The sequence below is a fragment of the Oryctolagus cuniculus genome, chromosome 7 (genome assembly GCF_964237555.1).
Source record: "Oryctolagus cuniculus chromosome 7, mOryCun1.1, whole genome shotgun sequence".
NCBI classification, from domain to species: domain Eukaryota; kingdom Metazoa; phylum Chordata; class Mammalia; order Lagomorpha; family Leporidae; genus Oryctolagus; species Oryctolagus cuniculus.
Genome location: NC_091438.1, coordinates 41996377 through 42024274, shown reverse-complemented (window position 1 = coordinate 42024274; position 27898 = coordinate 41996377). Strand labels below are relative to the sequence as shown.

Genomic DNA, 27898 nt, shown 5'->3' with positions numbered 1-27898 from the left:
TAGGAGAGGGAGGTGTCAGCGCGGATGAAGCAGGTGAGCAGGAGGCGGCAGGAGAAGGGGCAGCGTGGAGAGGAGCGTGTCGTCAGAGGGAGCGGGCTGTGCAGACGCTCGGACGTGAGGGGAAGATGCTTTGAGGGACTTGAGTGAGAAAGGCGTGGTGGTGAGAAACAGGGCGTGAGAGAGAGGCAGAGGCCTCAGAGAGCGGGCCTTGGATGCCTGGCTGAGGTCTTTCTGCTTCGTTCTGGGGTGGTGGAGGAATTCCCTGATTGCGGTGTGCTGAGCGCCTTGGAGGGAGCAAGACCGAGACGTGCAGCCGCAGTGTGAGAGTTGCGGGGGGCCTGGGTGAGGCAGCAGGGCATGGAGAGACCCAGAGGATTGAGGTCTGTTCAGGAGATGGAAGCCAGGCGGAGGACTGGGTCGGGAGTGCAGAGAGCTGTCAAGGTCGACTGCCCCCTCTTCTGGCGCAGGCACCAGGGGAGGGTAGTGCGGTCTTTTAATTAGGGACTGCAGGAGGCAGAGCTGGCTGGGGATGAGCTGGATTTTGTGGGTTGCAGTGTCAGAAGCCAACTGAAGTTAGCTTAAATGGTAACGCACGGGAAGTACACCGGGAGGGGGGAGCTGGAGATGGCCTAGGGGGCCCACACGTGGCCTGTCTGTGCCTTGGATTCTCTCTCTGCTGTCCAGTTTGTTCTGTCTCTCAGCCTTTGTTGCAGGTGCAAGGCTGCCACCCACACACACCTTCTTGGGTTTTGTTTTCTTCCCTTTAGAGATCAGGCAGACTGAACTACACTGTTAGTACCAATCCTGATCGTCCATGGGAGAGAATTAGATTATTTGGATCTGGGTCAAGGTAGTGTCAGATTCTCGCTCCAGGGGTGTTCCTTGACCACTTTCCGTCAGCTCCTGTTTGGTGTGGGAATTTTGGAATGGTCCACAGAGAGGATCAGCACCCTCTGCTTCCCCCTTTGCTTTTCTAGCTGTGACCCAAGCCCTAGTGGCTGATTTCATGGCTTCAGGGGATGCAGGCTTCTTGAAATTAGGGTGTGAAGAGTACAGAAAAGATGAGTTTTGTGGCATCAAATGTGTATTCCAAAGCAAATAGAACTCTTAGGGTGCCCTGGTGTTAGCATTCCCACTGTCAGAGTGGTTACTTATCTAGTAGAAAATTCAGAGCTCTGAGGCTGTGATTTCACGAGGTGTTGTCATTCCTCGTAACCAGATCATTGAGATACCTGCAGGAGATGCAGGGAAGCTCTGCCTGGATGGAATGGGCAGGTGAGTGCAGTCGCGTTTGTGAGCTACCTGCTCCGTTTCTGACTGTGCTTGTCCCTAGAAGGACATGGGAGAGCAGAGGTGATTTACCTAACACCGCATAGCTGGGTTGTAGCAGAGGCGGAATTTGGTCTTAGTGCCTCCTGATGAAAGATAGTGGGGCCTGCGTTGTGGCTCAGTAGGTTACTCTGCCCTTGCGATGCTGGCGTCCCATATCAGTGCTGGTTTGAGTCTCACCTGCTCCACTTCCAGTCTGGCTTCCTGTGAATGCGCCTGGGAAGGCAGTAGATGATGACCCAAGTGTTTGGGTTCTTGCCACCCATGTGGGAGACCTGGATAGAGTTCCTGGCTCCTGGCTTTGGCCTGGTTCAAACCTGTCTATTGCAGCCATTTGGGAAGTAAACCAGTGAATGGAAGATATCTATCTGTCTCTGTCTCTCTTCCCTCTGTCACTCTGACTTTCAAATAAATAATAAATAAATATTTTGAAAATATTTGAGAGGTAGAGTTACAGAGAGAGGGAGAGACAGAGAAAGGTCTTTCTTCTGCTGGATCACTCCCCAAATGGCTGCAACGGCTGGAGCTGGGTTGATCAGGAGCCAGGAGCTTCTTCCCAATCCCCCGCACAGGTGCAGAAGTCCAAATGTTTGGCTCATCTTCTACTGCTTTTCCAGGGCATAGCAGAGAGCTGGATTGGAAGTGGAGCAGCTAGGACTCGAACCGGCGCCCAGATGAGATGCCAGCACTGCAGGCAGCAGCTTTACCCACTCTACCACAGTGCCAGCCCCTACTAAATAAATATTTTTGGAAAGGAAAAGAGAAGGAAGAGCCACAGGCAACCCGAATTCAGAAAACGATGTAAATGAAGAGCACAAAAATAGGAGGAAAAACAAATCCTCACTGATGGTCGGATGTAAGCAGGATACTGGGGACTGGAGAGTAAGAAGTTGATGAATTGAGCTAATCAGGATAATCGTGGTAGTAGTTAAGAGTTGGGAGCCCTGGGGGGAAGGAGTCTGTTGTTGAACCCTTATTTCCTCCTTGGCTCCTGGCCCTGGCAGTGAGTGATTGCTTTTTGGAGAGGACTCTCAGAACCAGGGCCTGAGAAGATAAGAGGGAGGCTGCCATGGGGAGTGAGGCTCTGATAGATTAGCAGATCCCACTGGACCTGGCTTAATGGAAAATGTCTGTTTCCGTTCTTGCTCAGCAGTCTCGGGGTGTGTGTGTGTCTTGTCACTCCTGGCAGCTGGAACGGAGAGGACAGCAGTGGCCGTTGAGGTTCAGGTGCTTGTGAGGCCAAAAAGAAATGGAATACTTTCTTCTTAAGGACGCAGTCAGCTTGTGCCCCAGAATCTGTGTGTGCCTGTTCTGACCCCGCACACTCTTCCAGCCCTGGGTGCTCTGCTGTTCTCGCTCTTCTCTCAGCCTGATTGCACGGGCACAGTTAGGTCACCGTTCGCTGATCTGCAGTGTGCTCTAAGATTGGACTCCACAACCTCTGTTTAATATACCCCTAAGTATAGCACATCTTGGTGGTTCCTCAAGAAGTTAACACACGGCTGGGTATCTGGTGTATTGATTAAGACACTGCTTGGCAGAGCTGCCTGTGCTATCAGAGCCTGGGGTCAAGTCCTGGCTCTGCTCCGGATTCCAGCTTCCTGCAGATGCGTACCCTGGGAGGCAGCAGTGATGGCGCAAGTACCTGGGTCCCTGCTGCCCACATGGGAGACCCAGAGGGAGTCCCAGGCTCCTGGCCTCAGGCTGTCCCAGTTGGGGAGTGAACTGGGGAGTGAACCAGGGGATGGGAGAAATCTGTTTCTATTGCTCTTTCTCTCTCTCTTAAATAAAGTAAGTAGATGCAAATTAAAAGTGAAAGAAAAAACTAAAACGAGGGATGACCATACAATCCACCAGTCTCACCCCTAGATGAAAAGAATTGGAAGCAGGGACTCAGATACTTGCACACCCGTGTTCACAGCAGCACTACTCCCAGTAGCTGAAGGTACCAGCCCCAGTGTTCACCAAGAGATGAACATGACACATCCATACACTGAAATATTCAGTCTTAAAAAGGATCGAAGTTCTGACACATGCCACAGCGTGGATAGGCTGTGAAGACATTGTGCTCAGTAATGTAAACAAAAGGACAAGTGTGTGTGATGCCACTCATGTGAGGGACCGAATAGGCAAAGGCGCAGCGACAGGAAGCGTGTTCTGTGTTCCGTGTTCTGTATAGAGGCTACCAGGGGCTAGAAGGAGCGGGGTGAGTTGCTGTTGTGCATACAGTTTCTGTTTGGGGTCATGGAAAAAGTTCTAGAAATAGATAGTGATGATCGCTGCACAACACTGTGAATGTATTTCGTGCCGTTGAATGTATACTTCAGAATGGTTTGGGGGGCTGGTGCTGTGGCATAGCAGGCCAACCGTTCATCTGCTTAAAGATTTATTATTTGTTTGAGAGGCAGAGTTACAGAGAGAGAGAGGGAGAGGGAGAGGGAGAGAGAGATCGTGATCTTCCATTTGCTGGTTCACTCTCCAAATGGCTGCAACGGCTGAAGCTGGGCTGATCCAGAGTCAGGAGCTGCTTCCAGGTCTCCCATGCGGGTGCAGGGGCCCAAGCACTTGGGCCACCTTCCGCAAGAGCTGGATCGGAAGAGGAGTAGCCAGGACATGAACCAGCACCCAAATGGGATGCTGGTGCTGCATGTGGACTCTTAGCCTACTACTACTACACAGTGCTGGCTCCAAAAAGTAAAAATCTTAAAAAAAAAAAGAAAAAAGAATGGTTTGGAAAAAGTGGTTACAATGGTAAATGTTGTGGTATGATTTTACCATCACAAATAATTCAAGTTCTCTTTAATGTCTAAATTAAATCCTATATGCTTAGTCTAAACCTGGTTTCTCTAGTCCAGTTCTTTTTTATATGTATTAAAAAATTTATTTGAGGCCGGCGCCGCGGCTTACTAGGCTAATCCTCCACCTGCGGCGCTGGCACACCGGGTTCTAGTCCCGGTCGGGGCGCCGGATTCTGTCCCGGTTGCTCCTCTTCCAGGCCAGCCCTCTGCTGTGGCCAGGGAGTGCAGTGGAGGATGGCCCAGGTGCTTGGGCCCTGCACCCCATGGGAGACCAGGAAAAGCACCTGGCTCCTGGCTCCTGCCATCGGATCAGCACGGTGCGCCGGCCGCAGCGCGCCGGCCGCGGCGGCCATTGGAGGGTGAACCAACGGAAAAGGAAGACCTTTCTCTCTGTCTCTCTCTCTCACTGTCCACTCTGCCTGTCAAAAAAAAAAAAAAATTTATTTGAAAGGCACAGTTTCAAAGAGAGAGAGCGAGATCTTCTATTCTTCCATTCACTGGTTCATTCCTCAAAATGGCCACAACAGCTAGGGCAGGAAGCAGAGCAGCTAGGACTTGAACTGTCACTCCGGTATGGGATGCTGGCATTGCAAGCAGTGGCTTCGCCCACTGTACCACAGTGCTCACCTCTTGTTAGTGTTCAGTCAGGCCCCTGCATGCCCAGAACTGTTCTGAGTAACATTCAAACCTCTTTCCATAGTGAACCTGTGAGCTCTGTATTTCCCACCTCTTCTAAAGTGGAGCTGGCTGAAGTTACTACAAGGGGCAGGTGGCAAGTCCTGTTTGCCCGCCTCCCTGTTCCCCTGGCTTCCTTTGGCCATGAGGATCCCTGCTTGTCAGCTTTGAGAAGTAAAGACAGTCCTGCCTCTCCCTCAGAGATGAGTAACAGTGACTTAACAAGAGCTCAGAGCCCAGCACATTCCTGAGTTCCCTGTTTTAGCGCTTGTGTCAGGAGGTGTGTCATACTTAGTGTGTGTCATGAGGTGGCTTACAGTGGGATTTGGTAAAGGTATAAAATGCACAGAGAGAAGGATTATTGTGAGTAGTCATAGCAGTCCTCCAAACCCAGAAATAATGGGGTGTTCTGAAGTCTCCCTGCAGTGTTTTTTTGTATTCATGTGTGTGCTGTTCAACTCAGGTTGTCAGTATAATGGAAACAGTCTGCCTGTGACATTTAAAGAAAAATTGAATTTTCTTCCCACAGTTTATCTGGCCTTCAATCCTGTTAGCCATAGGACAGTTTGCTACATTGCACAGTTCTGCTTTTTGTTTGTCACAGGAGCCCACAAATGAAAAATATACACGTGCAATTTTATAAAGATAATCTTAAATTTGGGTAAAATGTATTTATTATCTGATTGTTGCCATTGGACCTGTTGCCTAACTTGCTAAATTTTGTTTTTCCAAAAGATTTATTTATTTATTTGTTAGAAAGGCAGAGCAAGAGAGAGAGAGAGGGAGAGATAGTGACAGATCTTCCATCTACTCCTCAATGGCCACAGTGGCCAGGGTTGGGCCAACCCGAAGCCAGGAGCCAGGGACTCTATCCAAGTCTCCCACATGGATGGCAGGGGCCCAAGTGCTTGGGCCATTGCTGTTGCCTTCCCAGGTGCATTAGCAGGGAGCTGGATTGGAAATGGAGCAGCTGCAACAGGAACCACCACTCTGCTATTGGATGGGATGCTGGTGTCGTCGCGGCAGCTTAACCCCACTGCACCACAATGCCAGTTCTGTAATGTGTTAGAATTTAAATGTGCCCCTTTTCACCCAGTGTCTCTACATCACTCATTTTTGCGGGGATGGTGTCCTCTGTTAATTCTGGGTCATTTGTGCCTGCTCTGTAACTGTAACATCTTTCACGTGTGTATTCCACCTGCACGTGACAGCAAGAGCCGTACCCAGCAGGCAGGGAGGCAGTGGTTTTCACCCGTACCTGCTGCCAGATAGATTTGAAAAGCCAGTTAAGGGAAGTCAGTGTTGGTGCTGAAATGTGGGGGATAAAGTGCAGCGCACTGGTTCTCAAATGACAAACTCCTGCCTAACGGAGACCGTGCTCCTGGGACCTTTGACTGTCATCTCCCCAGCCTCCATTAGCTCCACTCTCCTCTGTGCTTCTGTGAATCCATTCTTTCAGATTTCGACATACGAGAAACACGCTATTTGTCTTTCTGTGTCTGGCTTATTTCACTTAGCATAATGTTTTGCAGGCATCTCTTCAGTGTGCTGGGTTCAAATCTTTTGGGTAAATACTCAGTCGGGGGCTTGCTGAATCATATGCTAGCTCGGTGCTTAATTTTCCACAGTGACTATACTCATTGAGGGGATGTTTGAACCTGATGTTCTGATCCTTTCCTGCTGTAATCTTTTATGACAGCTGGTTGCATGCTTGTCATTCTTACTGGAGTGCAAGTTCTTTAAGGACAGGTCATGACACACAGAGAAAAGCTTTGAAACACCCTGCGGTAAAGTGCCCGGGTTGTATCTCTGGAGATTTGGGCCAGGCCTCCAGCTGCTGTGGGCTCCGCCCGGGACACTGGCTGGGAAACTGCGGTACATAGCGTAGTCGCTACAGGACCTGGAACCATCTTGCATCCAGTAGGTTCTCAGTAATATTATCATAGGAGAGAAAATAAAAAAGGAACATAGGAGATAGGGGGGTCAGTTGCGAGACAGGATTTGAGTTCTTAAAGAATCTAGGAGCCGGCGCTGCGGCTCACTAGGCTAATCCTCCGCCTGCGGCGGCGGCACCCCAGGTTCTAGTCCTGGTTGGGGCGCTGGATTCTGTCCCGGTTGCTCCTCTTCCAGTCCAGCTCTCTGCTGTGGCCCGGGAAGGCAGTGGAGGATGGCCCAAGTCCTTAGGCCCTGTGCCCGCATGGGAGACCAGGAGGAAGCACCTGGCTCCTGCCTTCGGATCAGTGCAGCGCCCCGGCCGTAGCACACCAGCCATAGCGGCCATTTGGGGGGTGAACCAATGGAAGGAAGACCTTTCTCTCTCTCTCTCACTCTCACTGTCCAACTCTGCCTGTGGAAAAAAAAAAAAAGAATCTAGGAAGTGGGGGCCGATGCTGATGTGCAACTGGTTGACGCCCTGGCCTGAAGTGCCGGAATAATCCCCTATGGACTCCAGTTTCAAGTCTCGGCTGCTCCACTTCCAATCCAGCTCTCTGCTATGGCCTGGGAAAGCGGTGGAAGATGGCCTGGGTCCTTGAGCCCCTGCACCTGGGTGGAAAACTGGGAAGAAGCTCCTGGCTCCTGGCTTTGGATTGGTGCAGCTCCGGCCATTGTGGCCAATTGGGGATTGAACCATCTGATGGAAGACCTCTCTCTCTTTTTTTCTCTCTCTCTCTGCCTCTCCTCTCTGTGTAACTCTTTCAAATAAATAAATAAATCTTTAAGAAAAAAAAGAATCTAGAGGTGAATAGGCGTTTAGATTCCTGCCTAATCATGTCAGAACCTTGGATTCGAGGGTTGGGGGCAGCATTGTGGCACAGCTAGTTAAACCAACTTTTGCTACGGAGCCCTGGTTTGAGTTCTAGCTGTTCTGCTTCTGATCCAGCCCCCTACTAAATGTTCCTGGGAAAACAGCACAAAATGGCCCAAGTGCTTAGTCACTGCAGGCCTGGCCCCACCTGGCCCAGCTCCGGCTGCTGTCATCTGGGGAGTGAGCCAGTGAATTCATGACTGTTTCTGTCTGTCTCTCCCTCTCTCTGCCACTGCCTTTCAAATAAACAAAATAAATCAAATAAATCTTTTTTTTTTTTTTTTTTTTTTTTTTTTAAAGGTGAGGGCTGGCGTTGTGGCATAGCAGGTAAAGCTTCACCTACAACACTGGCATCCCATATGGGTGCCAGTTCTTGTCCTGATGGCTCCACTTCTTCTTCTTTTTTTTTTTTTTTAATATTGATTTTATTTATTTGAAACACAGAGTTCCAGAGAGAGGTAGGCAGAAAGAGAGGTCTTCTATCTGCTGGCTTACTCCCCAGAATGACTGCAACAGCTGGCGTTGGGCCAATCAGAAGCCGGGAGCCAGGAACTTCTTCCGGGTCTCCCGTGTGGGTGCTGCTGCTCCACTTCTGATCCAGCTCCCTGTAATGGCCTGGGAAAAGCAGGGAAAGATGGCCAAGGGGCCCCTGCCTCTCACGTGGGAAACCTGGAAGAAGCTCCTGGCTCCTGGCTTCAGCCTGGCCCCGCCCTGGCTGATGTGGCCATCTGGGGAGTGAACCAGCAGATGGAAGATCCCCCCCCTCCCTCTCTCTCTCTCTCTCTCTCTGAAACCATGGCTTTCAAATAAATTAATATTTTTTAAAAGACCTTGGGAACAAACAAAAAGTTTCATGGGCCTTGGTTTGGTTTTGTGTGTGTGTGTGTGTGTGTGTGTGTTTTGAGACTGACTTATTAATTTGAAAGAGTTACAGAGAAAGAGGGAGAGACACAGAAAAAGAGGCCTTCCATCTGCTGGTTCACTTCCCAGATGGCTAGAATGGCTAGGGCTGAGCCAGGCTGAAGCCAGGAGCCAGGAACTTCACTGGGTCTCTCACATGGGTGGCAGGGGCCCAAACACTTGGACCATCTTTGACTGCTTTTTCCAGGTCATTATCAGGGAGCTGGGATGGAAGTGGAGCAGCTGGGACACTCACTGGCACCCATAAAGGATGCCGGCACCACAAGCAGTGGTTTTACCTGTCATGCCACAATACCAGCCCCCGGGGTAATTTTTTAAAAATAATAAAAAGTTTGTCAGCACTTGCTATTCATGTGCTCTTCATCTTTCCCTTTTTTCTTTAAGATTTATTTTAAGATTTAAGAAAGAGTTATAGGGGGAGGGAGACCTTCCATCCACTGGTTCACTACCCTGATGGCTGCAAAGGCCAGCGCTGGGTCAGGCTGAAGCCAGGGGCTTCATCTGGGTCTAGGTGGCAGGGGCCCAAACACTTGAGCCATCTTCTGCTGCTTTTTCCAGGCCATTATCAGGGAACTGGATCGGAAGTGGAGCAGGACATGGACTGGCGCCCGGGGGAAGCTGGCCTTGCAGGTGGCGGCTTTACCCTGCTGTATCGCAGCGCCGGCCCCCGCATCGCTCTTCAGCTGAGGGTGCTGAGGAACTGTGTTGAGCATAAAGTGTTGATACTTCTCAGCTTCGCTGCCTCTCTTAGAAGCAGTCACGTTGCGTTGGGGGACTGCGCTGTGACCTCCCGTCTTGCCCCAAATCCTCACAGCCATCATTTGCCTGCCTTCTTCCTGATGGTGGGCAGCTCTGTCTGGCAGACAATAGATCATACTCGGAGAGGGAATGGATTTCTCCAAAGGCTTTGACCTTTAATGCCTCATAGAAGAGTAGTTAACACACCGCTTAATCCCACCGGAGCTCCCCAGCCCTGTGGTTATGTAGTCTGTGTAAGTGGTTTTAAGTGAAGCTAGATTGGGTGAGATTGTGGGCCAAATACCATTCATCTTCCAGCGGACAGATTTATAGAAGAAGAGGGGATGGCCTTTTCTGCCCACCAAGGACCAAATGGAAGGAAATAGTCTTAATTTAACAGAACAGAAATTGACACCAAGAAGGCTGTGCAACAAGTCCAGGGGAGGGGAATGAGGCGCTGGGATGGCGAGCACGCCCTGTTCTCGAAGCTCTTGGCCATCAGGAAGGAAGCCGCGCTGTTTGGCTGTGCCCTTGTGGAGGGGCTGCACAGACAACCCTGATGCTTATGGGCTTTGTGTCATGTGGTTCTTCCACTGTCCTAAAACAGGGAGGCCTTATTCCATTTCTTTTTCTCTTAGTCAGATTCCGAGGAAGATGAACCCACAAAGAAGAAAATTGTTCTTCAGGTAAGCTTTGTGTCCCCCCCAGGAGCCGGGTCTTATCTTCCCGCGTGGTTTCCTGAAGACAGCACTTGCAGGGCCCAGCAGCGTTCACGTCAGATCAAGAGCAGGTGTAGGTGTGCGCTTTCGTTTTCCTTGTGCGACTTCTCCCCATGTGGCTTTGGTGCAATGGTGTCACCTCCGCCAGTCGACAAACAGTGGCAGGAAGATGGAGCGGGACTTGGTTCAGTTCTTCACATTTCAGATTATTTAAGGAGGGCCGAATAAATGGATAGATCGACGATGTTAGGGAGTATCTGTATTTTAAAATTTGTCTGCTTTGTCCCAGTCATGTTTTTATCCTGGGAACTACATACTTAAATAGCACTGACTGTTAACCAGGCACTGTTCTCTGCTTTCCTGACACGGAACTGACGTCACCCTCACAGTAGTGCCTAAGCAGTGTCATTTTCGTTCCTGTTTTCCATATGAAAAAACCGAGGAACTGGCCCAAGCAGAGACAGCTACAGGGGCAGAGTTTGGGGTCAGACTCAGGCAGTGACTGCCGCACTTAAGCTTCTCCCCATCACTCTTGACCGTGAGGCCTCACCCAGATGGTGCTGTTGGGTGCTGTCCCTGCTGCTCGTGTGTGTTCCCCCGCGTCCCAGGACCTTTATTCTGGCCCCCAGAAGCTTCTTCCTGTTCTGCCCACACTTGGTGACACTCTGACCTCGTGTTGATCATGTGTGTCAGGAAGAAGCAAAAGCCATCCTGCCTTAGTAAATAAATAAGGTGGTTGTCCCAGGGTTCGGGTTTGTGATGCTGATGCTGCCCCTCCTGCTAACTCTGCCAAGGCAGAGGCCTTAGAAGGACGGGATTGTGCACAAGTTAGGAGACAACTGGCAGGGGTAGTGTGGTGTCCGTGTTGATAGTGAGTGCGACGGAGGAGGAGTCATGGCAGGAGCTGCTGAGCCAAGGCTGAGGCCAGTGATTCTGTTGCCAGGACGGCTTCCCGGAGGAGGTAGACTGGCCCAGGAGGCGCCCCACAAGCCAAGAGCAGGGTTCCAGAGCACAGGGAGACATGAGGGGGTAGAGGCAGCATAGGCTGGTAAGGCACCGAGGGGCGCAGTGGGGACCCAGCGCTATAGAGGAGGTCGCAGGCTCAGAGGTAGCCTGAGGATGTGCTCTGACCACACCTCACGGGTTCCCATGACCCAGACCTGTGCGCACTGCCAGCGCAGAGGAGCCCGCCCTCCACCCAGGACAGGCCTCCTGCCTCGCCCACTTGACCTGGTCTTATTCTGTTCATTCAGGGCACTTCTTGCCTGAGGACTGGGGCACACTGGGACTCTAGGACAGTGACACCGGGTGCCAGTCAGCGCCCCTTCACCCTATGGTTAGACCAAGCTGGCCTTTTGACATGCAAAGAGCGGAGTCTGTGAGATTCTTAGGAGCAGTGGGAGTTCTGGGTGGGCTGGGCCACTTAGTTTAGATGTTGCTAAGTTGAGTATTTGACTCTGGCATCAGCAAGCTAATGTCCCACCTCCATAGGGCTTTCCTTGGGCAGGCAGGGGCCTTCGGGTACCTGATATGTAGATCTCTTTTGGACAGTTTGTTCTTGACTTGGGGTGGCAACCCGCAGGACAGGTGGGTTCCTATGTTAGGAGGCCCTTTCAGGCCACGGAGGGAGGTGACGGGCTGGAGACAGACTTAGGCTCTTTGGGAGGAGGGGTGATGCGAGATGAAGGTATGGAATTGCTGGCAGCACAGAGTTGGGGAAGGCTCTGGCGTTGGGGCCAGTGGAGCTGGGCTGGGGAGGGGCGGGGGAAGAAGGGTGGTGTCTCTGCTCAGACGTGCAGCCCGCAGAAGGGCCTGAGGTCGGAGGAGGCAGGCCCAGGTTGGATGGCCTGCGTGGGTGGAGGGATGGTGGAAACAAGGCTGGTGAGATTTTGGGCTGAAAGTGGAGCTGTTACTCCTGTTGGCTGTGTCGCTGGTTCCTGATATGAAATTCCACTTGTTGTCTTTCTTCCTTCCTGCCCAAACCTGGGCTCATCAGGGATCCGGTGAGGGGACTGGTTTGTCTGCCTTGCTTCCCCAACCTAAAAACCTGACTGTGAAAGAGACTAACAGGTTGCTCCTGCCCCACGCCTTCTCCCGGAAACCCTCGGATGGCCCCTCTGAGACTAAGCCCTCCAGACTGGGTTCTAAGACCAAGCCTTCCTCTCTTGCCCCTGTTGTGGGCACTACAACCACCACTCCGTCGCCCTCTGCCATCAAGGCTGCCGCCAAGAGTGCTGCCCTGCAGGTGACGAAGCAGATCACGCAGGAGGAGGATGACAGCGACGAGGAAGTAGCCCCCGAGAACTTTTTCTCCCTCCCTGACAAGGCTGAGCCGCCGGGAGTCGAGCCATACCCTTACCCTCTCCCCGCCGTCCCTGAAGAGCTGCCTCCAGGCACGGAGCCAGAGCCCGCTTTCCAGGACGACGCAGCCAATGCCCCCCTTGAATTCAAGATGGCGGCAGGCTCGAGTGGGGCTCCTTGGATGCCTAAGCCTGGGGACGACTACGGCTACAATCAGTTCTCCACATACGGCGATGCCAATGCTGCTGGTGCTTATTATCAGGTGGGTAGGGGCCCGGAGGGCAGGCCTGTCAGTGCCAGAGGCCCCTGTGCCGTCACCTGGGTGGAACGGAACTGACCTGCTGCCGTCAGGCCTCGGAATTTGCTACGTGTGTTCTAAACCCTGTGATGTCAGGTGCCCAGATCTTTTTTTTTTTTTTTTTTTTTTTTTTGACAGGCAGAGTGGACAGTGAGAGAGAGACAGAGAGAGAAAGGTCTTCCTTTGCCGCTGGTTCACCCTCCAATGGCCGCCGCTGCAGCCGGCGCACCGCGCTGATCCTGGCAGGAGCCAGGAGCCAGGTGCTTTTTCCTGGTCTCCCATGGGGTGCAGGGCCCAAGCACCTGGGCCATCCTCCACTGCACTCCCTGGCCATAGCAGAGAGCTGGCCTGGAAGAGGGGCAACCGGGACAGAATCCGGCGCCCCAACCGGGACTAGAACCCGGTGTGCCGGCGCCGCAAGGTGGAGGATTAGCCTATTGAGCCACGGCGCCGGCTTAGGTGCCCAGATCTTAAAGTCTGGCAGGGTGAACTTCGTAACTAACACTTTTATTCTGAAATCGCAGCCCTGTGTGGGAGCTGCTGCAAGGTGTAGGGAGAAGGGAGGGGGCCAGGTGCTGAGCCCAAAGTACAGGAGAAACTCAGGTGTGGACGAGAGGACAAGGCAGCTGTGGCCTAGGTTCTCGCAAGTAGCCCCAGAAGCGCCTGGGGAGAGTGAGAGTACTGAGAAAGCAGGGAGGAAGAGGGCAGCTGAGGAAGGGGTATCTGTGGGGCTGATGGAGAGGCCTTGATGGAGTCGGAAGCTGGGAGGGCGTGGCAGGTGCCCTGGAAGGAGAAGGCAGTGGTGGAATGCATCCTGGCCAGTGTGGGTTCTGAATCCCAAGCTCCGTGAGTTTGGGCAGATTGTTTACCTGCCTTGCCAAGTCCAAGACCTCAGCGGCAAAATGGGATATGATAGCAGCCTCATCGGGTTGCTGGGAGAATTGCATTAGCTTAGTATAATGGTGCCTGCAACATAGCAAGTACTCAATAAATGGTTATTATAACTATCTCTAGTCACATGCTGTATTCAAGTGTTATCTGCAAGAGGTATTTAGATTGTGTGGCCTCAGAGAAACCGTAGGATGCCAGCTTGTGACTAGATTTAAGAAAGAACTTTCTGGTAATCAGAGCCTTCTTAGTAGGAGAGGGCTCCCAGAGGTGGGGGGACTCAGCAGCCGGAGGAAGTTTGACTGCTGGCTGGGGATGTTTGGGTGACAGGAGTCCCCTTTGATCCACTGCGGTTCTCTGGTGTCAGTCTTATTTTCAGTCTAGGCGTGAAGAGGGAGGCCAGGTGGGCTTTGGGGGGGACCCTGTTCTGACCAAAGACTCTGAAAACAAGTGTGTTTCCTAAATCTTTGCTGTTAAACCTTGTTGAATGCTATAGGTTGTTCAGAGCTGGGCCATCTCCCTCAAGGTTGTTGTCAGAAGGAGGGAGGAAGATGATGAGTGACCTCTTTAGCAAAAAAAAAATAAAAAAATAAAAAAAAATGCTGTTAGAAACTAAGAAACCACTAATGTACATACAGCAAACAAGCAACACATTGGCACTCTTTTTTTTAAGATGTATTTTTTATTTTTATTTTTATTTTATTTTTTTTGACAGGCAGAGTGGACAGTGAGAGAGAGAAACAGAGAGAAAGGTCTTCCTTTGCCATTGGTTCACCCTCCAATGGCTGATCCGATGGCAGGAGCCAGGTACTTATCCTGGTCTCCCATGGGGTGCAGGGCCCAAGCACTTGGGCCATCCTCCACTGCACTCCCTGGCCACAGCAGAGAGCTGGCCTGGAAGAGGGGCAACCGGGACAGAATCCGGTGCCCCGACCGGGACTAGAACCCGGTGTGCCAGCGCCGCAAGGCGGAGGATTAGCCTAGTGAGCCGCGGCGCCGGCCTGTATTTTTTATTTTTTAAAGATTTATTTATTTTTATTTGAAAGTCAGAGTTATACAGAGAGAGGAGAGGCAGAGAGAGAGAGGTCTTCCATCTGATTCACTCCCCAGTTGGCTGCAACGGCCGGAACTGCACCGATCTGAAGCCAGGAGTCAGGAGCTTCTTTGGAGTCTCCCATGCAAGTGCAGGGGCCCAAGGACCTGGGCCATCCTCCACTGCTATCCCAGGCCATAGCAGAGAGCTGGATCGGAAGAGGAGCAGCCGGGACTTGATCCAGCGCCCATATGGGATGCCGGCGCTTCAGGCCAGGGCGTTAACCCACTGTGCCACAGCACTGGCCCCAAGATTTATTTTTTAATTTGAAAGAATTAGGGGTGGGGGGACAAAGAGATTTTCGATCTGCTGGTTCACTCCTGAAATGGCCACATGACTGGGGCTGACATTGGAGTTCCATGTGCAGTTATCAACACACTGAGGTAGTCTGCAAATTGAAGCACTTTATTTTATTTATTTATTTATTTTTTGACAGGCAGAGTGGACAGTGAGAGAGAGACAGAGAGAAAGGTTTTCCTTTGCCGTTGGTTTACCCTCCAATGGCCGCCATAGCTGGCGCGCTGCGGCCGGCGCACTGCGCTGATCCGATGGCAGGAGCCAGGTGCTTTTCCTGGTCTCCCATGGGGTGCAGGACCCAAGTACTTGGGCCATCCTCCACTGTACTCCCTGGCCACAGCAGAGAGCTGGCCTGGAAGAGGGGCAACCGGAACAGAATCTGGCACCCCGACCGGGACTAGAACCTGGTTTGCTGGCACCGCAAGGCGGAGGATTAGCCTAGTGAGCTGTGGCGCCGGCCTGAAGCACTTTAAATAGGGAACTCTGACATGATTTGATTTAGAAATTAAAAAAAAAATTTTTGTTTAGATTTATTTATTTGAAAGGCAGAGTTACAGAGAGGGAGAGGCAGAGGCAGAGAAAGAGGTCTTCCATCTGCTGGTTTGCTTCCCAAATGGCTGCAGCAGCCAGGGCTGAGCCAGACCAAACCAGAAGCCAGGAGCTTCTTCTAGGCTCCTACACAGATGCAGGGACCCAAGCACTTGGGCTGTCTTCCACAGCTTCCCCAGCTGCATCAGCAGGGAGCTGGATCAAAAGTGGAACAGCTGGGACTTGAACTGGTGACCAAATGGGATGCTGGTGCTGCAGGTGGCAGCTTAACTCGCTATGGCCCCTCATTTAGACATGTTTTAAAAATTTATTTGAAAGGCAGAGAGTTAAAAAGAGAGATCTCCATTGCTGATTTATTCCACAAATGCATGCAGCAGTCAGGGCTGGGCCAGGCCAAAGCCAGGAGCCTGGAACTCAATCTGGGTCTCCCACAAGGGTGCAAGACCCAAGTATTTTTTTTTTTTTTTAATTTTTTTTTTTATTTGACAGAGCTATAGACAGAGAGAGAGAGAGAGAGAGAGAGAGAGATAAAGAGAAAGGTCTTCCTCCCATTGGTTCACTCCCCAAATGGCCGCCACGGCGCTGCACTGATCCGAAGCCAGGAGTCAGGTGCCTCTTTCTGGTCTCCCATGTGGGTGCAGGGGCCCAAGCACTTGGGCCATCTTCCACTGCCCTCCCAGGCCACAGCAGAGAGCTGGACTGGAAGAGGAGCAGCTGGGACTAGAACCCGGCACCCATATGGGATGCCGGCGCTTCAGGCGGAGGATTAACCATGTAAGCCACGGCACCCCCCCCCCAAGTACTTAAGCCATCACCTGTTCCCTCCAGGGTGCATGTTAGCAGGAAACTGGAATCAGAAGAGGAACCAAGACTCAAGCCCAGCACTCTAATATGGGCTGTGGGTTTCCCAAGTGGCATTGTATTATTGTGCCAAATACCTACCCTGACTCTGAAATCTAAACGTATCTATTGAAAACTATTACAGAAGATCAATACTCTTAATTGCTCTGGATTTTTATATTATTTTTTTGTAGTGACTATTAAACTTGTTTCCCATTTAACCCATTATAGGATGAATGTTCTTAGAAGGGCATCTCTGGGAGTTTGGGGTGAAGGTGGGAAAGTAGGAGGAGGCAGCCCTGTGGCTGCCATGGGGACCTTGCCCTCGCTCCACCCCCTCTTCCTTGGGAGTCCATGGCAGTAGCTGAGCAGCTTGTGTCTGTGGGGAATCAGATTCCTGAGCTGAAAATCTAGTACCATAAACCTAGTTTGTTCTCAGCTTTGTAAATCCCTTGGTTCCCTAACAGTGGTTTGTTTCTTAGCAGAGATCCACAGCCTGCCCACCCCCTACAGAGAGTCTGTTTGTGTCCAGAGGGCCTTGGGCGGAAGCAGAGCAGGATTGGCCTTGTACCCTCTCATCCCTGCCCACGGCACAGCGCCCTGGGGGCTGATGAGCGAGAGCAGTGGGGCTGAGGGAAGGTGAGGGGAGGAGAAAGCAGCAGGAGGCGCTCTTGGGAGGCAGCCGAGGGAGTGGGGCGCAGATTGAAGCAGGAGGGAGTGTCTTTATTCCTTGTCACGCTTTCCTAAAACATACCCATGTCTGCGTAGTGCAGATCAGGCAGCTGCAGGGACTGTTCTCGGAGCGCAGGGCAGGTCGTTGGGATCTGGACCTGCAGCTGGCCTGTTGGCGGGGACTGTGGGGAGGGCACTGATTCTCGCAGACCTCGTCCCCCTCACTGTGCTCTCAGTTGGTGTGGCTTTCTCTCTCCTTGGCTGCAGGATTATTACAGTGGTGGCTACTATCCTGCACAGGACCCGGCCCTGGTTCCCCCCCAGGAAATCACCCCTGATGCCTCCTTCATCGATGACGAAGCAGTAAGTGAACCATTGTGGCCTCTGGGTTTCAAATCTTAGCACAGCTGTATCAGTTAGGATTAGGTGGGGCAACATGTGACTGAGAAGCTGTACAAAATGGTGGCGTATATAAGGGAATACAGGAGGTTTAGTTGGCCTCATAAAAGAAGACCAGAGCTAGGCAGGAGGTGGGGGTAGCAGCTCCATAGAGTTGTCAGGGATCAGTCTTTCTGTGATCATAGCTTGCTCTCCCTGGACTGTGAGAGCAGCCAAGCCTCAGCTACCATGTCGGGATTGGAGGTGCAGAAGAGGAAGGGGTGCCTTCTCTTCCTTCCTAGGAGACTCTTGAGGGTTCCTGTGGAAGTATCCTTTTTTTTTTCTTTGAAGATTTATTTATTTAGGGGGCAGAGTTACAGACCAAGAGAGGGAAGGACAGAGAGAAAGGTCTTCCATCCACTGGTTCACTCCCCAAGTGGCTGCAGTGGCTGGGGCTTGGCCAGGCTGAAGCCAGGAGCTTCTTCTGGGTCTCCCATGTTGGTGCAGGCCCCTAAGCACTTGGGCCATCTTCCACTGCTTTCCCAGGCCATTGGTAGGGAGCTGGATTGAAGTGTAGCAGCTGGAATTTGAAGCAGCACCCATATGGGATGCCGGCACTGCAGGCAGAGGTTTAACCTGCTGCACCACAGCGCCAGTCCCAAACGTGTCGTGCGTCCTCTTGCGTCTTGCTGACTAGAATTTGTTCGCATGCCCATAGCTAGTTGTGGGGGGGCTGGGGAATGTGGGCTTCCCACTGGGTGGTAGCATGCCTAGCTAAACTCCTGGAGAGAATGGGTTTTGGGAGACCCCCAGCAGCTATGTTAAATAACCCCTGTGTTTCACATGACTGTCCCCCTGCGGAGCCTCTGGGAACCTGTGTAGGAGGAATGGTGCCTGCTGCTCTGGGGTCACGTGAGAGCCCTCGGGGAGTCACAGCCTGTCAGGAGAGAGTGGAGACCGCTGCTGTGTTGGTGTGGAGGCTCTTGGAGACGTAATTCTCCTCCGCCTGCCTTTTCCCGGAAGGGTGTCCCTCCTGCATGCTCGGGCCTGGGGTTGATGCTGTGCTCAGCCGCTCCTCCAGGTGTAGTTTGTGTGGCAGGCTCCATGGTGGGGTCCTTTCTGACCTAAGCCCAGGAGGCAGCTGGGAACGCGTCCACTGGTGAAAGTCAGTATCTTACAGGTAGAGTGAGCCCAGGGGGCCTCACTAACATTCAGACGAGGACCTTGGTCTCACGGAAGTGTTTAGGTTTTCTGGTTTTTGTTTTTTAAAGATTCATTCATTTATTTGAAAGGCAAAGTAACACAGAGAGGAAGAAAAAGAAAGAGAAATCTTTCAACCGCTGGCTCACTCCCCAAATGCTCACAACAGCCATGGATGGACCAGATTAAAGCCAGGAACCTGGATCTCCATTTGGGTCTCCCAGGTGGGCAGCAGGGACCCATGTACATGGGCCATCACCTGCTGCCTTCCAAGGTGCATCAGCAGGGAGCTGGATCAGAAGTGGAGCAGCTGGATGTAAACCAACCTCCAGTATGGCATGCTGGCATTGCACGTGGCAGCTTAACCTACTGTACCTCAATGTCTGCTCCGAGTTTTCTGTTTTGGATGTATGGGAGCACCTCTCTGACTTCTCTGGCTGACTTGGGGTGTGATCTACGTCTTTTTGAAGCATGGGGAAGAGGAGCTCTCTCCTAGATAATTTGCTGGCCCTTTTTTGGTTTTGTTTTTTTGCGGCCCCCTCTACCCAGCTCAGTTCTCCCTCGCTGACAGCTGCTCTGGTTTGGAGCATTCTGATTTGGTGATGTGGAACCAGTGAGAAGGAATAGAGATGAAAAACCAGTGTTTAGAGGAGAGATCCTTGAATTGTTTTTTCCTTTTTGGCCCTGAATTAATAATTTGAAAACTGTGTGCAGTCCTTTTGGGCAGTTAGAATTTATATGTAATTAGGGAACCAGTTCATACTCTTGGTTCTTTGCACTCACTTGTTCGGGGAGACCTCTTGCTTCCCTTCCCCTGGCTCAACGAGACCTTCTGAGAGGTGGCCTTTGGTCTGGTCTGCAGGCAGCGAGGTCAGTGGCAGGTGGAAGGAAGTACAGCAAGGAGGGGACTTGCAGGCGGTGGGCTTGTGGTCACAGAGCCTTCCGTAGACTCCAGGTCCTTAGCAGCGTCTCCTGATCCCTCACTCAGATTTCTCACTGCTGCATTTTCTTTTCCAGTTTAAGCGGCTACAGGGCAAGAGGAACCGGGGGAGGGAGGAAATCAACTTCGTGGAGATCAAAGGTGATGACCAGCTCAGTGGGGCCCAGCAGTGGATGACCAAGTCGTTGACGGAAGAGAAGACCATGAAGTCGTTCAGCAAAGTGAGTGAGGAGAAAGGTCCAGGGGGTGGTCAGCGTGGGAGGCTCCAAAGCAAAATCTGTTCTCTTCCCCATCCTGTCCCCACACCCCATTGTTACTGTCACCACTCCTTAGCACACACGGGCTGCCCCCGGTGCCAGGTCTGCACTGAGCCTCTGAGAGTTGCTGCCTTCTAGAACTCTGCAGCCTGAAGCTGCCCTCCAGCCGGTGCAGGAGTCTGCTGCTGGATGGAGCGGCTGGGCAGAGCTCTGACGTGTGCTTGCTCCTGCCCCGCTGGTTTGCCCTCTCTGCAGCCCCGGCCCTCTCTCATCCTGAGAAGTGGGGCCTAGCTCGGCCCGTCTTTTCGGTTACAAGCTTGCCACCCCTCTCCTTTGTCCTTGTAGCCTGCCACCATCTTGTCAGACGCATTTCTCCTTCACATTTCCCTCTGCACACGCCTGCCCTGTCAGTGCTCGGTCTCAGTGCCGTGAGCGTCTCTTCACTCAGCAGCTGAGTGTAGCAGATACGGACATTTGTGTGCCTGCCACAGTGGGGAGGACGTGGGGAAGCCTTGGATGTGCTCCCAGCACGAGCAAGGCCAAGGTCGAGGATTTTATTCCCTTCTCCCCTCGCCCTCCCATTTGCTTCGCTTTGTTCTGTGACCACAGATGGCCATCGGAGCCCTGGCTGTTTGTTTTAACTGAATGCTGGCGGTCATACAGGACAGAGCAAAGGATTGTGGTTAGATCAGCTCGGATCCATCGCTGTTTACTGGAAAAACCACTTTGGTGAGCAAGGCCGAGTAGCTGCAGGTCGAGAGTGACGACACAGTGATGGCTGCTGTTGGTGCTCACTGCGGGCCAGGAGTGGAGCTGTGGGCTTTAACGTTGTACCTGCCACATGGGGGGACACCACACAGCAGCAAGGGACAAGCATTTGCTGTTTTCCCAGTTCCAAGTTTTCTTCCCACCATCTCTTTGTGTGGACCTAGGTTTTTATTTTTTATTTAATTTTTTTACTTTTTAAAAGATTTATTTATTTGAAATGCAGAGGTACAGAGAGGGAGAGACAGAGAGAGAGAAATCTTCCATACATTGGTTCACTCCCCAAATGACTACAATGGCCAGGGCTGGGCCAGACCGTAGCCAGGAGCTGGGATCTTCTTCTGGGTCTCCCATGTGGGTTCAGGGACCCAAGGACTTGGGCCATCCTCTGCTGCTTTCCTAGGCACATTAGCAGGAGCTGGATCAGAAGTGGGGCAGCTGGGACTTGACTGGTGCCCACAGGATGCTGGCATCTCAGGTGGTAGCTTTATCTGCTGTGCCACAACACTGGCCCCAGACCTGGGTTTTTATTTCTTTGAAAGGTAGAGCTACAGAGGGATTTTCCATCCGCTCGTTCACTCCCCTGATGGCCACAACAGCAGGAGCTTCGCCGATCTGAAGCCAGGAGCCAGGAGCCTCCTCCTGGTCCCCCATGCAGGTGCAGGGGCCCAAGGACCTGGGCCACCCTCCACCGCCTTCCCAGGCCATAGCAGAGCAGAATCGGAAATGGAGCAGCTGGGACTCAAACTGGCGCCCACATGGGATGCCAGCACTGCAGGTGGCCGCTCCGCTTGCCGCGCCACAGCGCTGGCCCCCAGACCTCGGTTTTTAAAAAGCAGCTGTGATCGCTGCCATGGAGGAGTTTGAGAGCGTAGTTGAGGTTCGAGGACAGCACAGATGGATTACCTAGGCATGGAGGAGACTCTGGAGATGAGTTTCAGGAGTGGGGTGGGGCTGATTAGGAAGCTTCTAGCCTGAAACAACTCTCTCAGAGGACAGGAAAACCACAGAATGAAAGCCCAGGCCAGGATAGTCTTTAACAGTAACTCATTTGCGTCCAAGTTTGGTTGGGGGCTCAGTACAGCTGTGGGTGGGGCCGGGAGACGGGAGAGTGGTGGAGTGCCTGTGAGATTTCTAAGCCCGGGGAGCTGCTGGCACTAGAACTGGGGGGCGGGGCCTCAGCCGAAGGGCACTGGTGAGAGAGTTCAGTGAGCAGTAGGTAGGAGATGGCGAGACCTTTGTGCCTACTGGGGCCAGGGTGCAGGGATGAGAGGGCCTAGAGGAAGGGGTGAGGAGCTCCTGCGCCCGGCACCTACACTGCCCTGGACACTGCAGGCAGCAGCATGGGTGTCAGGCCCACTGTGGACAGAGCCCTGCGCTCGCTGCCGGAGCTGAGGTGGGGTTGAAGCAAGCCGGTCCTGACCTCACGAGTATTTCCGGTCTGAAAGGGACGTTAGCGGCTATTTCAGGCAAGTATTCTGAGCTTGGGTTTTTTGCATAATGGCTTCTGTTTGATGAGCATACAGACAAAAACAGCTGCACGCTGGCTCTTCTGCCCCAGGATTTGGGCTCTGAGGTTGATTTCCCAGTGCTCAGCTACGCTGTCTGCGGGTGCAGGAGACACTGCTTTTCTTCCCGGGATTAATTGCTGTTTTCATCCCTTGCAGAAGAAAGGTGAACAACCAACAGGCCAGCAGCGGCGGAAACACCAGATCACGTATCTGATTCATCAGGTGAGAGGGCTGAGGGCCTGGCTCAGGAGTTAGGCTGCTCAGAACTTGGCCCGCTCTCAGGCGTCCTGCCTTGTTCTCCGTGCGGCCGCTAGGGGGGGATGTGTGCTTCTGCGGGATGGGACTCTACCTCTGCCTGCAGACGCTCGGGTGCCAGGCCATGCAGTGAACTCTGTCAGTGAGGATTCAGATCGCCAAACGTGACTGCAGAGGGGCCTGAACTAGTTTATCTTAGGATCCTTTTAAATAGCAGTTTTTCCCCTCATAATTTAAAAAGCTTGAAAGTTGAGTTGCCAATTTAGCAAAAACATCTACTGGAAACAAAGTTGGTTTTATATTTTCTACTTCTGTGGAGGGAAACATCAGCACTTTTGATTGAGAATTAGAAATAATCCAAAAAATGTCTCTTCGAACTAGACTGTGTTCTTGGTTTTTATTTGCTCTGAGCAGGCAGCTTGCAGGTATTTGTCTGACATTGAACATCCTTTTGAGGCCTACACAACTAAATGCTGCCAATGACAGACATGAGTAAGACCTTCCCCGGCTCTGCCCAAGTACGGACGTTTGGGTTGGCAGCACAGGGGCAGATCTTGCTTCCATCTGCTTGTTGTACGTTCTCCGTCCTCTGGGGAACCCATGCGCACTCTTTTCCTAGGTTGTGATTTTGCATTTGCCCAGGCAGAGTCTTTGTCAAACCCAGATTCTCAACACTGTGGCTGGTGTCAGATAACCCTGGGCTCGGGGAGCCCGTGTTCCAGGGTGGTGTGTGTGCATTCCCAGAATGCAGTGCAGAGCCGGGAGTTGTTGAGACAGAACAAAGTCGCCATTCTTGTGCCACACGGTTTTGCACAGCTGGCGAGGCTGTCGGGGGTCCCTCCTCCGCTCTGCCCAGCACAGCAGCCCAGCGGTGTCTCCAGACTCGCTCGCTGTTGGGTGGTGGCCTCCCCTCTCTGCCGCTCTGGTCTCTCTCTGAGGGAGCGGACGTGTTCTCCTATAAGATGCCGAATTCTAGTTCTCGCTTGTCCGTTTGCCACTTTAGTGTTTCAGCTTTAATTCTTTTAAGATTTATTTTGTTTATTTGAAAGGCAGAGTTACAGAGAGAGAGCTTCCATCCACTGATTCACTCTCCAAATGGCCACAAAGGCCAGGGCTGGGCCAGACTGAAGCCAGGAACCAGGAGCTTCTTCCAGATCTCCCACGTGGGTGCAGGGGCCCAAGCACTTGGGCTGTGCCCTTTGCTGCTTTCCCAGGCATAGTAGCAGGGAGCTGGATTGGAAGTGGAGCAGCTAGGACTTGAACTGGTGCCCATATAGAATGTTGGCACTGCAGGCGGCGGACTTACCGCTATGCCACAGTGCCTGTCCCATTGGTTTTAATTTTACCAGGAGATATATCGGGATTCCTGAGTATTTTTTGTGGTAAAACCTTGTTAGCTTCTGAAAGGGATGATTTCGCTTTGCTTTCTTATAGTCTTGGCCTTCTGCTTCTGTGTGGCTGAGGGGATTTGCGGCTTTCCCCGTAACTCTTAGGATCGGGGACTGTTTTAAAGTTGGGGAGGCGCGATGGAAGTGTCTCTCAGGATCCCCGTCTGACTGCCCCACCCTCCTTCTTGCTGCAGGCTAAGGAGCGGGAGCTGGAGCTGAAGAACACCTGGTCGGAGAACAAGCTCAGCCGCCGTCAGACCCAAGCCAAATACGGATTCTAGGGCTCTGGAGCTGCTCGCCCCCAGGACCGCCTGCCAGCCCAGCTGGCCTGGCCCCCGGCGCAGCCTCTGGGACCCCAGCTGCTCCAAGCCCAGGACCTCGCTCCCTGAGGACCCAGCCCTCGCCTCTGCGAGAATGAACATATTTGATAGATTTTTCTTACCACAAGTTAGAAAATTCAGCTCCTTTCTGTCTTGGAGCTAGCAAAGGCTCGAGCCATGCCTAAGGGGAGGTGCTGAGGTCCGGGACGGGCGCTCTGCTCCCTCTGCGTGTGTTGAGATGGTGACCCCTCCCCGCTACTTTTTTTTTTTTTTTTTTAAACCAGGGATGTCTGTTCAAATAAAACCTTCAGTCTGACAGACACCGGCTGCCCTGTCGCTGGCGCTCCGGGTTGACCACGTGGAAAGCGCTCCGCAGGCCGTCTGAGCTGCCCGCCCATTGCCGAGCTCAGGCGTCTCCAGAGCCTGGGGGAAGTCGGGAGCTCCTGGGGCACGAAAGAGTGGTTAGGCCTGGCGCTGCCTCCAGCAGGGAGTGCAGTGTGGTGTCTGTCCCCAGAGCCGATTCATGTGTACCCTGCTGGTCACAGGCCGAGAGCTCAGCAGCTACACAGATAGCGGAGACTTCAGGTCCCGACCAGGCTGGGGAAGGGAGGTGGCGGGGCCTGTAGGCTGCAGCAAGCTGCTGGGCACCGCGACAGGACCTGACGGATGGCATGACTGCTTCCTGTCAGGGCAAAGGTCAGGTAGGGCGGGTCACGAGAGCAGCATGCAGATCATAGCCCAAACTACCCCTGACACGCGGCAGAGGGTGCAGGGCTCCAGGAGGCGGCTGCCGGGGCTTCCTGCAGGAGAGGCAGGTTGAAAAGCCACCTGCAGGAGGACCCTTGGGTGCGGCTGGGGGAGCCACTGACCAGATGTAGATACCGGAGACCAGTTCCAGGAGCACCTGGAGAGGATTGGTGTTGGGTGGTCCCCGGGACAGAGAGGACAGGAGGGCAGTGTGAGGAAGTGGGGGGGGGGGCAGGAGTGAGGCGTCTCCTGTGCCTCTGGGTCTGGTGCTGGGGTAAGTTGAGGAGTCTGTTTCTCATTAAGTACAGAGGAGGGTTTCATCACTTACAGGAAAACCACCGCTTATCTGAAATCTGACCTACTTCGGGTACAGCCAGACAGGGCTCCTGCGTCCCACAGGGACACTTGGGCTGGAGTTGTCCGAATCTGTGCATCCAGCCAGCCCTCGGCAAGGAGACCGGCTCCTCCCACACTCCTGCCGTGCATGGAGGCCAGGGCCCTGCTCTGTCCCCTGGGGTGTCTGGGGGGCGAGGGAGGCTCAGCAGGGCCCAGGAGTCTAGAGATGCTGAGTCAAACGTGCGTGCTTTCCTGTATGCAGCGTGGCCGACGTGGCCCTTCCCACCCGGACTGCCCCGCTCTGGGGATCACCAGTTCCACTTTCTCGCCCTGGGGACTCATGTGGGAGCTGTGGGGAGGCTGAGTCCCAGTCTCGGAAGGGGCAGAACTCGGGAGACATCCCGCGGGGGTCCTCTTGGCTCCGGCCTTCGCAAATTCTCCCCAGGTAGTCTTAGGCTCCCCTCCAATGGCCCCTTCCGCTCCCTCCCCTTTGAAAGCCATTTTTTAGTTCTACGAAACACGGCAATTTATTTGGTGGCTGGGACTCCCTGGTCGCCAGGGTCATACTAGCAGGGCAGAAGATGAACAGCCTTCATTTGGGAGGGCTTCCTGGAGGTAGCACCTCAGGTTCTCATGAGTGAACAGGAAGGCAGAGGGATACATGGTGAGGAAGAGAGAACAGGTGGAACTTGGTAGAATGCGCCTGGCTCGGAGGCGGCTGCCCCTGGTCCCGGTGTTGCACTGGCTGGGACGCGGGGCTGGGGTCGCAAGCAGAGATGGCGGAACTGCTGTAATGCGGTTTCAGGGGCTCCCCGCGCCACCCGGCGCTGAGGAGGGCGGGGCCGGCTGTCTTCACCCCCACTGGGTGCCGACCTTGCTGTTGAGAAACCCCAATATGCTGAGGAGCCAGTTGAGGTTGTGGCGGCGGAAATGCAAGGGTGTGGGAATGATCTGGGTGGCCTTCGCCCGCCTCTGCTCAGCTGTGAGGTGAGGGCTGGCAGAGCTGAGTAAGGGGGACAGCTGGCCCCCAGCCCTCCCCAAGGGGCTTGTAGAATGTCAAGTGGGTGCTCCGTGAGCTTTTGGTGTGCCCGCAGGGGTGTGAGGGGGTGGTAAGAGACTCATTCCGCAGGTGTAGAGTGCCGTGGGCCACAGAGGCCTGGTGGGAGGGGTGGGGGCACCGTGGGTGGCCGTCTGCTGAGAAGTGCCCTCCCTGTCCCGGCAGGGTGGAGGCTGGCCGGCTGTAGGGGAACCCTGCTCAGCACAATGGCCCAGTACCACTGACTCAACTCCTCCTCTTGAGGTCTCCCCGCAGGCCCTGGCCTCCACGTGGGAGTGAGGGCAGCAGGCTGGGGAAGGGTGCCCCCGCTTGAGAGGGGAAGGGAGTTTCTGCCACCTTGGCCTTCAGGGCTGGGCTGCAGCTGGAGCCCTGGGCAGCACTGGGCCTTCATCCTTTTCCCTGGTTGAACACTGGGCTGGAACAATATCTGGGCCCCGCGGCAGGCACTGTGGTGCCGTAGGTGGTAGCCCCACTTGGGATGCCCACGTCCCACACTGGAGTGTCTGGTTGGAGTCGTGGCTGCTCCACCCTTCCAGACCAGTTTCTCCCTAACGTGCCTGGGAGGCAGCAGATGGTAGCCCAGATGCTTGGATCCCTGCCACCCATGTGGCCCGGTTGTGGTTCCTGGCTCCTGGCTTCAGCCTGGCCCAGCCATGGCTGTTGTAGGCAGTTGGGGAGTGAACCAGTGGATGGAGGATCTCCCCTCCCCATCTCTCTTGTCTTACCTTCTCTGTCACTCAAGTAATAAATAAATCTTTTCTAAAAACACGGAGTCAGGCCCTGGGGCCTGCCTGCCTCCAGCTCCCTGTCTCCTGCCCTCTCTAGATTGAGCCCCAGTCAGTTACAGAGGCTCTCCGGTTCCCTTCTAGCCCCAGCAGCCCTGCCTTTCCAAGCTCTTCGCTTGTATGGGCTCCGGTACAGCAAGCCCTGAGCAGATAAGGAGGCCTGAGCTCCCTCTGGTAAGGGGCGGGGGGCACAGCGGCACAGAGGGGGACTCCCTTGTGAAGGCTGCACGGCCGGCCGGCAGCGCTGTGGCAGGGGCCTGGGGCTCCTGATGGCATCCTGTCCCCTGGATTCTGCCGCTGCTTCCGTGTGTGCACTCCAGGCTGAAGGAAGGGGAGGGGCCTGGGGCTTTGCTGCTCCACAGCAGGTGGGTCACGGGGCGTTTCTGGCCCCCGCCCTGCACCTGCCCGAGGCAGAGGGAAGCCTTTCTGTCCTGTTTTCCCTCTTCCATCTCTGCTGCCTTTACAGAAGCCACTCTTCAGCCCCCTCTCTCTGCCATGAGGCATCGGCCACGTGGTGTCTCCCTGAGCCTCGTCAGACCTTGCACGTTCAGCAAAGCCATCTGCTTTCTCGCTCCCTCTCCCTTTCCCCCCGCCTCACCGCCCCTCTGAGGGCCTCTAGACCCGTGGACAAAGGAAGCGGAACCCCAACTCTGTTGACTCAGCAGCCATGTTGCTCCTCCAGCTGAGAGCACTGGAGTGGAAAGCGGGGAACTGGCTGTCATTGAGCTGCCGCCGGGCCGCCTGGGGGGGCATGAGTTCCCTAAGCAGCCAGGCCTAGAGACCACGTTTGAGGAAGCATTTCTGGGCCTCACACAGGCACAGGGCCCCTGAACAGGTGTGCAGGAACAGGCTGCCCAGGTGGGACCCACCAGTACCAGGCCTGAGCAGCTTCCAGGGCGAGCTCTGTTCAGCCCTGAGGGCCATCAGGAGCAGAGCTGGCCCTGCCTGGAAAGCCCCCAGTCCCAGCCAGGGCAGACACTTCCAGGGGGTTGGAGCTGGGGCGGCAGCTGGCCTGGAGGTGGGCGTGGGCAGAGA

General features: G+C 53.7%; 1 protein-coding gene across 1 annotated transcript in view; it reads left to right on the top strand.

Moving 5' to 3' along the window:
- PRCC (proline rich mitotic checkpoint control factor) overlaps positions 1-24260 on the top strand; it is a 30451-nt gene extending 6191 nt beyond the window's left edge. The window contains exons 2-7 of the mRNA XM_051858531.2: positions 9906-9953; positions 11983-12549; positions 17192-17287; positions 19520-19663; positions 22132-22197; positions 23813-24260. Of these exons, the coding sequence (XP_051714491.2) occupies positions 9906-9953; positions 11983-12549; positions 17192-17287; positions 19520-19663; positions 22132-22197; positions 23813-23899 (1008 nt within the window). The 3' untranslated portion in view covers positions 23900-24260. The remainder of the gene's footprint in view (positions 1-9905; positions 9954-11982; positions 12550-17191; positions 17288-19519; positions 19664-22131; positions 22198-23812) is intronic.
- The last annotated feature ends 3638 nt before the right edge of the window (positions 24261-27898 follow it).